This window comes from Pseudorasbora parva, chromosome 19, assembly GCF_024679245.1.
Source record: "Pseudorasbora parva isolate DD20220531a chromosome 19, ASM2467924v1, whole genome shotgun sequence".
NCBI classification, from domain to species: Eukaryota; Metazoa; Chordata; class Actinopteri; order Cypriniformes; family Gobionidae; genus Pseudorasbora; species Pseudorasbora parva.
The window spans coordinates 10,755,111-10,769,599 of record NC_090190.1 but is presented as its reverse complement, the minus strand read 5'-3'; the positions used below and the strand labels follow the sequence as shown (position 1 = coordinate 10,769,599).

General features: G+C 37.8%; 1 protein-coding gene across 1 annotated transcript in view; it reads left to right on the top strand.

Annotated features, from left to right (window-relative positions):
• Nucleotides 1-14,489, top strand: part of gabbr2 (gamma-aminobutyric acid (GABA) B receptor, 2) — a 256,879-nt gene that overhangs the window by 175,667 nt on the left and 66,723 nt on the right. Inside the window, exons 8-11 of the mRNA XM_067424828.1 lie at nucleotides 1,313-1,373; nucleotides 6,599-6,679; nucleotides 9,735-9,885; nucleotides 10,613-10,745. Of these exons, the coding sequence (XP_067280929.1) occupies nucleotides 1,313-1,373; nucleotides 6,599-6,679; nucleotides 9,735-9,885; nucleotides 10,613-10,745 (426 nt within the window). The remainder of the gene's footprint in view (nucleotides 1-1,312; nucleotides 1,374-6,598; nucleotides 6,680-9,734; nucleotides 9,886-10,612; nucleotides 10,746-14,489) is intronic.

The following is a 14,489-nucleotide window of genomic DNA, read 5'->3' as shown; positions in this document are numbered from 1 at the left end:
ATACAAATAATGGTCTTGAAAAACCAAATATGACCATCGTTTCTCCTTGTTGTATTGTCTCCACAATGTCACAAAAATGACATCCTGCTCAGCATATCAGTCAAACACAGGTCTTGTTTCAGAGTGTAAATTTCATTCGCCAGGGAGTACTGCAGTTCACATTATATATATGTTTACACACATAACTCTGAATTGCAGCTTTAATGTGTTTTGTGAAGACGAGCATTTTCCAGCACACCCACGTCAGAGTGTCTAAACAAAGAATCGTATCGCTCTGGGACCGGAGCCTGCTCTACACTTGAAAGACAGCCATTTTTAGAGATATGATCACTTCTGAGTTGCCTCCCATGGTTTTAATGGGCTTCTAATTATTGCCATGGTAATGCAGTATGCCTCTCACCTGTTATTTTACTGGGCCGAGTGATCCCAAATCCTTTTAAATGGCTCATTAGGCAGTTCCGGGGCCAGACAGACAGCAAACTGCATTTGCAATTTTTTCTTTTTAAGGCATAATGAGAAACTTAGATAATATTTTGATCCAGGGATGAAGCTATTTGTGTGAAAATGCTATATACTCATCTCCGTTTTAATCAGATATCCATGATTAACCTGCGAGGTCTGATGAGGCTTCACGTTAAATTTGAATGCATGATTTTGCTGGAAACTTTTGCTTTACTTCTTCTGTTAATGATTGTTTTGTAACTTGGTAAAGGGATTTATTGTTTATATACTTAATATTAATTTGTTTCCCCTTTGGAAGGTGCATATAATCCAAAGTTTCTTATAATGCTCTTATTTCAGTGATGATGTCTCAAGGGCACAAGAAGGATAATGCATGATAGATAGATAGATAGACAGACAGACAGACAGACAGACAGACAACTTATATATTATATTACTTTTAACGATATTAACCAGTAAAGCATCCCAGTTCTCCTCGGCTGGCTTAACCTGACAACCATCTCAGACCTCCATGTGGTCCTTTAATTTAAAAAAAAATCAATAGTGCTGCTTTTAATTATGTTTGCCTCAAAAACTTGATAAATTCACAGATCTTTAAACTAATAAATGGGCCAAAAAACCAGCACTGTGTCAGACTTGAAGCTATACACTCCCAATTTGTTGCTGTGCCAAGAGTGAAGGATATGGCAACAAGATGGAAAATCGATCCTTGTAAAATATATCTGTCCAACTTGGGTTATGTGCCGTGGTATTAATCATCTCAGCTGTGCAATCAAGACTTCTGCTAACTGTCCATTTACACGTGATAAGCAGCTCTTGTGAAGGTTGTTCGCTGTGTGTTTTTTTGCAGGGTCAGGTGATGTTCAGGAACGGGGAACGCATGGGAACCATAAAATTCACCCAGTTTCAAGGTAAGTCCATTAGATGGACATTTTTCATGGTTAACAAGCCATTTTATAGGAAATGCTGGATCAAATTCAGGTCCTTCAACCAATGTTGATCTTTCTCCTACTTAAATGATCATCTCAATCCATGCCAGTGTCTTTTCGTAGAATATTTGTGACACATACCTCAGTGTGACGTTGAGTCTGTGCTTGTGCCATACATCACGTAGATAGTCGGCGTGCACAGCGGCAGCTTTGGTGCTGTCCTGTAGTTTAATGGGGGTCAGAGAATTCCCCTGCCTGGCCCTCTGATGTGATTAATCCAGTGTGTATGTGTGTGTGTGTTTCCTGAGGGCAAGGGAGATTAACTCTGGTTTGTGGGATTTAATCTTGGAGCAGGGATTCCCCCCTCACACCCCAATGGCAGCCGCAGGCCAGCGTTCCCCACCCTCTTCAGTCTTATCTGCTTCGGCACAGAGGCATCCCTCCCATAGTGTGTTACATCACCTCTTCAGACCGCATTTGTGAGCAGGCCGCAGGATCGGAGGCTTGTTTGGCTGAGGGGTGATTGAACTGTCTGTCAATATGAAGGTGAATGGCAGTCAGGGATAAATAATGAAAAAAAGAGAGGAGAAGCTGTTATCAGCAGCGCCCTAGAGAGCATCTTCTTCTGTACCAAGAACAATCACAACTCACTCCGCCTCAAAGCGCACACTTGCTTTGGGCTTCTTCTTTCTTTGGGTTTCTAACTATATTACTCTGCTTTCTGTCTCTCTTCATTGCTCGCTCACTCACACTCATATTCACTCAGTCAAACTCACTCACTCAAACTAATAATTTATGCATTTACTCATGCGCTCACATTCTCATTCACTGTATTGACTCACTCTCTTTCACGCATTTGTTTGTTCATTCACTCACATATTCATTTAATCACAAATATATTCTGACTTCCCTTCTGACTCGTTAATTCTCTTACAGGCACAATATGTATGATTTTTGGATCAATTTATCCCAAAAACACTAATACAATGTTATACTGTATATTTTGTTGACGTGTACTTACATTATCCCAAATGTTTCCAAGAATGTTTAAATCCAGAGAAATAAGCAATTTTACCCACACTGTAAAAAATGTATGTTCAATAAGTTATGACAACATATGTTTTTACATTGTTATAACTCATCAAAATAAGTTGAGCAATGTTAAACTTGTTTTTATTAGTTATACAAGATGTAACTCATTTTTTAAAGTCAGTTTAACATAATTTAAGTTGAAATAACTTAAACATCCAAGTCGATTCTACTGCAAAAGTTCAAAATTTGCCTTTTTTTTACAGTGCAGGACATGGACTGAGTCTGTGCTTCGCCTATCAATATTTTGTTATTTTGTGGAAACCATGAAAACACCAAAGATGCTTTATTATATTGTCCGTTTTATTAGACAGGTGAGCAACTGTTCGGAGACATTCATCGACAGAAAACAAATGATTGTTATACAGCTCAACACAGTTAGTCTTATTATTACCATGTTTTACCATGCCTAATATCGATCTAGCTACCTGCAGTGTGCAAAAAGTGTCTTATAGTAACCGTTGAGCAAACACATAATAGAATTGTAGCATTATAACATAACTTTTAACACACTCAAATGTATCTAATATGATAAAACAGTGCTGCGCTACCCCACATAGGCATGAGCAGAAGAAGCAGAAATGGTCGTCTGCGGCATAAAAGCTCAGCAAAATCAAGGCGTCATCAATCTATGCTTTTGTTTTGAGTAAGCGACCTCTAGCTGCGAAATATTACATATTGTGCCGCTTTAATGCTGGAAATTGGAATGCATGCAACTTTTACTAAACTAACAGATCTGAATGACTACCACACACACTACCAGACTTTCACAACTAAAGGCCAATTCACATTGCACTGACAGACACCAGCCAATACAGACAATCACCCGATTACAGTCACATCTCAGACACTCACGACCCCTAAGCATCAATTCAGCAGGTTCTATCAATGAACACAAGCTCTGACAAATACCAAAAGACACTGACGGAGGTATTACGCTGATCCGATAAAACCAGACAAAGTGTTTGTTGCCGTCAGTCGGTGCAGTACATGCAGAAACATGAACCTTATTGCCAGGAAGACGCATGACAAATTAAAACAATGTCTTTTAAAATCGGATCAAAATATCAAACATGTTTGATATCCTCCGACTGGATGGATTCATTGTATGAGGCTAAAAAAATATGAATCTGTGCCCAATATCACAACGTAACAATTCAGACTGTTTAAATCTACAGACAGCCTCTGACTTTCAGAAATTAGTGTCAACACATTCTAGACTGTACATTTTCAAAAACAAAATTTGACAAAAAAAAAAATTGTGTAGTGTATTCCAGCCTTTAGTCATTCTTTCATTCACTCACTTACTTGTCACTTCTTGCTTATTCGCTGATTCACTTAATTCACTAACTTACAGAAGTCACTCACTCACTGACAAATACATTATGCCAGTCTCTCTATTAGTCACTAAAATCATTCACACTAAAATGACTTCTTAACGAGTTTTTAATTAGTCTCTTTTCCAGTGACAAAAACCCCAAACCAAAATCCCTGAAACAAGATACATTTGTTGAGACGCATTTTATCTTACTGTACATTTTTTTTAATATATTTGAACTGGAAAATAAGCCACAAATGTGTTAGGAATATGATTTTTGCAGGTCACACTTAGGTGGTTTGCTCCTATTCTCTCTCTCTCTCTCTCTCTCTCTCTCTCTCTCTCTCTCTCTCTCTCTCTCTCTCTCTCTCTCTCTCTCTCTCTCTCTCTCTCTCTCTCTCTCTCTCTCTCTCTCTCTCTCTCTCTCTCTCTCTCTCTCTCTCTCTCTCTCTCTCTCTCTCTCCCTCCCTCCCTCCCTCCCTCCATCCCTCGCTGTTAAAGGATAGGAAGGATAGCCCAGGCTGAATATTTAAAGACGTGCTGATCCTCAATTGAGCCTGCCATCCATCTTTAGAGTCCCAGTCTGTCAGCTCCTATATCACACCTACTGCCACCACACACCAAACCATCTGGACTGGACACTCAGAGTCATTTCTTTACCTAGTTAAGTGGCATTCACCTCCTGAAAGGTTGTGTTCTGGCCGAACTTTTTCCTTCTCAATGCTTTTTTAAAAAAAAAGGCTTGCCCGTATTGATATTTAACTAATAACTGAATGCTGTCCATCAGTTTAAATGCTTGTGGTCTTTGTAGTGTCCCATTGATCAGATAAGTACCTGAATGATGAGGTTTGCTACATGGAGCTCTTACAGCACGTGATTATTCACAGTCAATGATTCACCTGACACAGCAAAACCACACAAAACTCAATCAAATGTCAGATTGAAGGAGGTCCATTTGTAGCAGTTCTAGTTCATCTTGTTGGCTACCATGTTTAAATTCAACATTAAATGTAGTTTAAATTTTTCACATTAAAGCTTGGACTGGTTGAACCCACAGCAGTTATATGTGAAAACCTAAGACCATCAGATGAATAGAACTGAGTAGGATGTGTGCTTTTGTCTCAGTTCACAATTATAGTACATGTTTAGTAATAGAAGTAAGGAAAGGGGCTTCCAAGGGCTAAATAATAAATATCTTATTTCCCATGTTCTCTTTTTTATTAAAAGTTAGTTTTCATCTCAAGGAGGAATGCATTTTTTCCTGCAAGTGTGACAATCAATACACAAGTAGCGTTGAAGTGCACACCAGGGAGAAATATTGAGTTTTGTGATGGCTTTTGGAATAGACTTTGCCTTATATTTGACTTCTGAGAGTAAGTCTTGTTCTGCTGGGGATTTATTGACACTAAGCTTTATTTTATTGCATCTTTGGATACAAAAGTTGTTCCTAACCAACCATCTGCTTTAATCTCTAATACCTAGTTCAGTTAGCAATAACAAAGACAAAATGAAAAAGATGCATTAGGATGATAAATATACAAGACAGCCCCCCAATAAAAAGAAGAAATACAGTATACTAGAATGATTTCTGAAGGATCATGGGACAGGAAGACTAGTCACAGGGATTATATGCTTGTTAAAATATTATATCAAATAGAAAACTGGTGTAATAATATTTCACTCTAATTTTAATGTAATTTTCACTTAATGTTTTTACTGAATTTTTGATCAAATAAATGCAGCTTTTCTTTTTTTACTATATTGTGGAATTTCATTTAGAGTAATACAGGCTACCACAAGGCTAAATTTAAAGGTGCAGTAAGCAATTTTTGATCAGACTGAGCACCAAAACACAGTTGTAGCCAATCAGCAGAATGGGCCATTTCCACTCATGATGGGGGGAGGTGAGAGAGAGTTCAGTGCGCAAGACAGACGTTCTGTTGCCTTAATATATACTGTGTGTTTTTTAAATTGCATTATTATTATTATTAATATTATTATTATTATTATTAGCCTGGAACATCTAAAGCTTCTCCACTGCCCATTTTAAGCATTGGAAAAAGTGAGATTACATACTGCTAAGATATGTTTTTTTTCTTTTGATTCTCCTTTTATTTTATCTCCTTTCGCTATAACCCCTTAATCTTGTCACATTTTTTATACATTTGTTACCTAGACTATTGTGTTATGTAGGGAGCTGTTCACAAAAACAGTGTTTGTTTTTTGGGATGAAAGGGGGGACTTTGCCAGCAGTAGAGGAGCTAATTAACAATTAGACATTTGACCTGAATTATCATAGTCATACAAATTGCTTTCACTTATTGGTGACATAATACCCTCGGGCAGCAGGCACAGCAGAGTCCGCCATGCTTTTGGGTAGGGGTGTGTTTGTTTTGGTGATTTCAACTTTCAACATCGTTTACCGGAAATCGCTTACAGCACCTTTAAAGTGCATTTTTGTCAAAGCAAAAAGTGTATAAATATTCACATTGCGTCCTTGTTAGAAAAGCTATGCTTTCTGAGTTATTCATGATGAGATCAATGTTTCAAATCATTGTTTTTGCAGACTGTCTAATCAGGTGCCTTTTAATTGATGTGCAAATGCATGAGGTTGCAATTTACATATTTTTCAGGTCAACATCAGCCTGAGCATTTTGGAACAATATGTTGGGCAGGTTCTGCAGTGGAGTGCACGGAAACTAAATTTACTGACTATTGTCTTGTTTCTCTCTGGGGGCCGCCGACTTTGAACACAATGCTCTTATCGCCGCCATCCTCTTGTTCTTGCTGTCTTTCACAGAGGGTCAAGAGGTGAAGGTGGGCGAGTACAACGCCATTGCAGATGTACTGGACCTTATCAACAACACCATCAGGTTCCAAGGTAGGAAAAGCCCCGTTTGAGTGTGTTTGCGGGTCAGCGTTTGAGTGAGAGAGAGACAGAAGGTTCACATGCCTGCCAATGTTGTGTACTCACTGTTCCGTGTGTGGTGATCTGAATAATTCAACAGTTATTTTTCTGTTTGCCCACATTGACATTCTTTGTTTTTGTTTTGTTTTTTCTTATTCCCTGGATGTTTATTTTTTCAAACTGCCTCTGAGGAACACAGTGATGGACTGGGAGAACTTGTTAAGAGGGAATCTGAAAGAAACATACTGAACTCTTTCCTTGCCATTGATGAGATTTTCCATCATTTATGATTCCATCAAATGCTTCCCCATACATAATATACAGTTATTCCAGCAAACCGTGTTTTTTTTACTGTTATAGGGTAGGGCCGCTGTTACAGATCTTCTGAAATAGTACAGCATCTCCAGATCCAAAAACAAGCAAAAGAAAAAGATCTGCATAAACCAGGAGCGGATAGAAGTTGTTTTCGCACAAGCAAGCTAATGTGATCGCCAAACATGCTACAGCATATGACTAAAAAATTGGGTAACACTTTAGTTTACAGTCCAATTGTCACTATTAACTAGTTGCTTCGTCCCACTTTATATTAGGTGACCTTAACTTCTATGTACTTACATAAACAAATAAGTGCAACATACTTATTGTGTTCATATTGCATTGCAATATCACACTTGGTGATATTGAGGTGGATATGGGTAAAGTTAGGGACAGGTGTGGTGGCATGGGTAAGTTTAAGGTTAGGGTTAGGTCTAAGGGAAGTGTCATTATAAATGTAACTACAGAAATGAATTAGAGCTGTAATTACATGCAGGTATTTTTTAAAATGTAAGTACAATGTAAAAACATGTATGTACACAATAAGTGCATTGTATCAAATTATTACATTTAGTACATAGTAGTTAAAGGTGCACTATGCAACTTTCTGTCCACTGGAGGGCGCCTATTCTAAACAAAGGTGTAGTTTGATGATGCCAAGTGTGAGCGCAGTATCTTGGGACATCTTCACCTTACACCCGGTGGAAAATAGGACTCGGGCAGAAATCATGTTGATGGATGCGGTTATTAACATTACTGTAGTTTAAAGCAGAGCAGGACCGAGTGTTGTAGAGCTGAGCACGACCGCTGGAGTGATTGTTATACAAACACACGGCTCGCGAGTACCGGGACTTTTATTATGACGGGATGGGACACAGTCGCTGGCCGCGCGCACTTCCGCTTTTTCCGGTCATGATTATAAGGTAAAGCAGCTCTGTTTGAAAGCTACACTGTGTAACTTTTTTTGTTTATTCTTAGCTAAAACGCTTCAAAAATAGATGTGCTCATTAATGTATATTTACTTCTTTCAAGTAATAAAGTATTCTCGGAAGTTTATATGTCATTGAAAATACATACGGGTGAGTTCGAATGCTGGTCGCCATGTTGCCCCTCCATCTTGAAAGTACATTAGCCAAAGAGGGACATACCCATAAATTCAAGCTTCGCCTTTCATGTTTTAACACTGATGGCACCGTGTGGAAAGTGAAGAGGGGGATTGCCGTGTTAATCTTGGACCCAATTGGCCACCGTAGGAGTTAAAACTAAATCAGAATTGAGAGGAACAGAAACTAATATTCACTGGATGGTCATATACCTTTTCACCGCTAGATGGGGGAAAATATCACACAGTGTAGCTTTAATGTGTGTTTAAAATGATGTTATGACGTTCCCCTGTGCATTCGCTCTGCGCTGCTGTGACATGTTCACACTGCTAAGAGAAAAGCGCTTCTGCAGAATAAAACCGAGGGTAACGCCGATATGACGCGTTTGACAGGCGACTCGCTCAAACGCTATGCTGAAACGTCACGGTCCTTAGTTAAAATAGCAATTTTCTCACAATTTACAAATAATTGAAAACATTTGGGATATTGTAAGTACTCAACTGAACAAAATATATTACACTGGCTTAGTGGTTTTGGATATTTTACTGCAAAAACACTACATAGTGCACCTTTAAAGCCACCTAATATGAAGTGGGTCCAGTTGGTTATTAGCATGCATATCAGTAGGATATTGGATGTTTATTAGTACTTATAAAGCACATATTAATGCCTTATTCTGCATGACCTTATTTTACATCCCTTAATGCTATCCAATACCTACTACCTTACTAACTATAAAGAAGTAATTAGGAGTTTATTAAGGCAAAAGTCATAATTAATAAGAATTTGTGACCCAAAAACTGCCTAACATTACTGAGAAAAAATTCTAAATTCTATTATCAATTATATCTATATTCTGTTATCAATTCTAAATCATGTTGATGGATCTATGTTTTGATCATCGTTCTGAATCTGATCCGGTCAAAGTGTTTGACAAAAAACAGCTTTCTGTTTGAAATGTTATTTAATGAAACTTAGCCACAAAAAGATTGAATGAAGCTAGAATAAAATATTTTAGGCATTGTTCTTTGTTTTGATTTATTCACATTTTACATATTCATATAACAAAATATTCTGAGGGCCATGAAATATTTGTGTATGATATGATCAAAAATACTGGCTGGCTGGCAACCTAAAAATAATACTCTGACGGGAATAAGAGTGAAGAGGGAAAAAATGTCCAAACGCTCACTTCAAACAAGTTTGTTTTCTAAACCATTTGCTTTTGAACTAATAGCTGTTAAGCCTCACAGTTGTGCATGAAAACGCCAAGGTTGTCAAGATATCAGCTTTGTTCATGCAAAGTCACGCAAACAACTCCTGACTCATTTTTGTGACTCATTTGGTTTATGTGCTCGACTTTCTTCCAACTTCTCATTATGATAAGATCTAATAGCATCTTACATCACGATCAACGTTTTTAAACCCATCCACAGATATTATTATGTAACATTGTGCAGAAATAGAGCTAATACTGTATGTCACATGTGTGGCATTTTAAACCTTAGTCATTTAAATTACACAGGAGCGTCTTCCTAGGAAATGTTGAAAGCTTTCTCTGAAGTGGCGTTCTCAGAGTAACTGACTGTGAACCATCATGACTCTCGTAGGTGTTGAACCGCCAAAGGATCGGACGTTTGTTCGTCTGCAGCGCCGGCAAATAAACGTCCCCCTCTACAGCATCCTGTCTACCATCACTATCCTGGGCATGCTCATGGCAGGAGCCTTCCTCTTCTTTAACATCAAAAACCGCAACCACAGGTCAGGGCTGAGCGAGACTATGACAGAAAAAAGTCTGAGACCACACTGAAAATCTGGGATCTTTTGCTTCATGTGGAAATTCATTTTAGGATTTTGTAGAAAAGAAGTTATGATTAAGATGTTTGAATATATATATATATATATATATATATATATATATATTTTTTTTATGACCACCAATCAGCATTTTAGTATGATTTCTGAAGGTTCATGTGACACTGAAGACTGGAATAATGATGCTGAAAATTCAGCTTTGTGGTCACAGGAAAACACTACATTTTAAAATATATTCAGATTTTGGATGTGCATAAATACTTTGTATTATTGATTTCCAGAAGATGCTTTAAATCTTGTTTTTGAATTATTATTTTGATAATATAAATTGCAATGGGACATTTTGCATTTAAATCATTTAGCATTTTTTAAAATATTGGCAAATGAAGGCGCACACACACACATACACACACACACACACACACACACACACACACACACACACATATATATATATATATATATAGAGAGAGAGAGAGAGAGAGAGAGAGAGAGAGAGAAGCATTTATATATATATATATATATATATATATATATATATAATGCCAAAAAAGGCCTTTTTTACAGTATATGATACAGTTATGGGTGTAGGTGAACATTTAATTGCAGTACTTAATAATAAATGAAATGTGAATATTTAATGTGTCGGATGTGTGCTTCCCTCCATCTGCAGATTGATCAAAATGTCAAGTCCCTATATGAACAACCTGATCATTCTGGGTGGCCTGCTGTCGTACGCCTCCATTTTCCTCTTCGGTCTGGATGGATCTTTTGTGTCAGACAAGGAGTTTGAGACTCTCTGTACTGTGAGTAATGACCGATTTCTGTGAATCACATTTGAATATGGCTAGACCATGTGTTGGTTGTCACATTTTTTAGTCCCATAAGTTTTCTCAGGGTACATTTATGTACTGTAAGGGATAAATTGTCGCAATGATGAGCAAACGTGATGAATTTGGGAATTTTAGTTTGAAGGAAATTGTTTTAAACCAACATGCCAAACCAGTGCTAGAGAAAGCAAGCATTTGTGCAGCTGGATGTCTAACTCAAAACCTTTTAGAGATTTCGATAACTTCCCCTGTGACAACTGTCCCTGGTCTCTTCTATATTTGAATCTGAACGCTTTTCACCTCTACTTAGGCTGTATCACCGAACTGAGTAAGCAGGATTGGATGTGTCTCGTCACGCCTCCACTGTCTGTTTGCATGTGACCATAATCCACCTTTTAATTACAAGGCTTTGGCTACCGCAGTAACTTAAGTCACAGGGGAAATAGCTCACAAATGTGTTGAGCAGGGCACATGCTACCTGCCTGAGATAGGCTCTGTTGTCTCCGGCCTGTTGAAGATTTGCATTGCGATATTAAGGATGGGGTGAAATTGGGCAATTACTAAATGTTATTTGATGAAATTTACCCACAAAAAGAAAGAATGAAGCTAGATTAAAATGTTTTCTTTTGATATATTCACTATTTACATATTCATACAACCATGAAATATTTGTGTATGATATATAATAAAAATAAAAATAATACTCTGGCGGGAAAAGAGTTATTACCAAACTCTCACTTCAGCCATGTTTGTTTTCCAAATGAAAAAGAGTCTGAACTATTTGCTTTTGAGCTAATGGCTGTAAAGCCTAAAATAGGTCAATTAATGTTCTTTTTTTCTTGGATTTAAAGACAAAATGATCAGCACTGCTAATATTTTGAGCGTTAGCAACACATTTGTATGTGTCAGAAAGAAATGAATTATTATATTTTTAATCAATTTTATTTTTAATTAAAGTTTTCTTTACCAATAATTACAACAAGTTAGAACAATTTAATTTAGGTTGATAAACAATAATATGCGACCATTTTTACAGCTGCAACTCGATGACAACTATAAATGCATAATCACATTTGCTGGATAATTGATTTGATTAGGGTTTTTTAATCCCTTGATTTATGTGTCCAATATGATCACATTTCAGGGTGTTTACACACTTGGTCCTTTTCAGGGGTCTGAGTGTGGTTCGCATGATTTTTGGCCCATATGTGAGCACTCCTAACGTTCTCAGACCCCTTTAAAGTCAACCGAGCCGAGACCATCGCGGGAGGTGGTCTGGGTACGGTTCGAACTCATCTTATTTTACGGTTTGCTAAAAACACGCAGTCTGAACACAAACCGCTCTGGGCTTACTTGATTTTTTTCTGTTCGCAAATTCCAATGTAGTTTGGTCATCAGATGCCTCCGTACAAATCGGTTGTTCACCGTAGCTGATTCTTCTGACAAATCTCTACAAATTATTCGTTCACAACATACACTTGTTTATTTTTTAACCATTTCCGAACTGAGACATGGCTGGCGGCTGCGCGTCTTGCTAGTTTAAGATAGTGTTACGAGCACACACACCTGAAGCACACGCACAGAAGCCAGCTGTCACAGCTCGTGAAATAAACAGAATCTTTAGCGTCTTATTGCGTTTATTTTAAAGCATCAACAACACAGTTTAAGTTTCACATAAAAAGGTGGTTTTGTCTTAAGTGAATGTAAACATCTGCATTATTAGCCTAATAATAGAATCAGTGGAGTAATACAGTGAAGAATATGCAGTTTTATTTTTTCATTTTTTCATTTGATTATTCCATTTCTTACTTGAATGCTGCTTTTAGGCATATCTATACTTTACCTGGAACATTTAAAGCAATATATTTAATTTGCATCTTTCTTTTATTATTTTATTGTATTGTTTATTTTTTATATGCTGATGTTACTATTGCTTTCTGCAATAAAATAAACATCAAGGAAAACAATTCAAAATAAATGTTAGTTACAAAGTTGGATGTCTGTGTGTGGGAGTGTATATATATATAATATATCAAATGTTGAAGGCATAGGGTCAGCCATCAAACACTGAACTGGACTAGATCCAAAAAGCAGCAGTATGAACACAAAGGAATCTGAGACCACATTCATACTAAAGTGAACCAAAAAGGATCTGAGTCCTCTTTCAGGTACAGGGACAGTGTGAACGTAAAGAGAACTGGGTCCTTTTTTACTTGGTTCACTTCTTGGTCCACTTTAAAGAGTCTGAGTTTCGTTCTTTTAAAGAGGATCAAAGTGTGAAAACACCCTCACAGTTTCAACATGAACCGAACTCAGAATCCATTAAGTGAACAAAAAAGTGAACCAAGTGAAAAAGGACCCGGTTCTCTTTACGGTCACACTGTCCCTGTACCTGAAAGAGGACTCAGATCCTTTTTGGTTCACTTTAGTAATAATGTAGTCTCAGACCCCAATGTGTTCAGACTGTTGCTTTTTGGATCTAGTCCAGCTCAGTGCTAGTCAGCTCATTCTGTTTATTTCACGAGCTGTGAAGTGCGTGCGCTTCAGGTGTGTGCACTCGTAACACCATTTTAAACTGGCAAGGCGCGCAGACGGTCGAAAGCAGTTGAAATTGCAATAAACAAGTGTATTTAATGAATAAATAATTCGTAGAGATTTATCAGAAGAATCAGCCGATTCCAGAGGCATCTGATGACCAAACTACATTGGAATTTGCAAACAGAATAAATCAAGCCCAGAGCGGTTTGTGTTCAGACTGCGTGTTTTTAGCAAACCGTAACATAAGATGAGATCGAACCATAAACCTCCCGCGATGGTCTCGGCTCGGTTGACTTTAAAGGTGTCTGAGATCGTTAGGAGTGTTCACATATGGGCCAAAAATCATGCAAACCACACTCAGCCCACTGAAAAGGACCAAGTGTGAAAACACCCTTAAAGGAGTAGTACACCCAAAAAGGGCAGTCAAAAATTATCATTAGTCAAGTACAACCTGTATACATTTGGAACATAAGGAAGGAAGATATTTGGAAGAATGTTTGTAACTAAGCAGATCTCGGCAGCCATTAAATACCATAGTAGGGGGAAAAGTACTATGGTGTGACCAATGGCTGCTTGATTACAAACATTCTTCCAAATATATTTCTTTGTATTCAGTAGGGGTGTCCCCGAATAGTCGAAGATTCGGTGCATCGATATGCGGAACCGGATTCAACCACCAATCTCACGGTCGAATCTTTGCGAGTGTTATGAAACAAGGATCATACCATTTTGGCAATATGGGGGTGCTCAATATTTTAAAGACTTAGTAGCTGCGTCTTTAAAATTTGAACACGTTTTAAATGAGTGTACACACACTGGCAGCGGCATTCAGCGCCCCAGCGGCGACTCAGGAAGTTGTTTAAAATCCTGCCGCGCCACAGAGCGCCATTTCAAGGTTTTATATAACATTTATATTATATTTCCCTCAAATCGTCAAAGTACATACTGATTTCACCCTGTGCTACAAGATACACCCATCTTGCAGCTTTTCTGTCAGAAGTCGATTCAAAATTGAGCTTGCACGTATATAATGTGCGTGTCTGGTGTGAGATACCTGAGATGCGGCGGTGAGCTTCGTGTCCGTTGTGTGCCATAATCGGCTTTAGAACGTGCATGTAAACGCACTCAAAGTGTTCTTTTCCTCTCTAGGCGGGTATTTTTTTTAGGTTTATTTATCAAAAT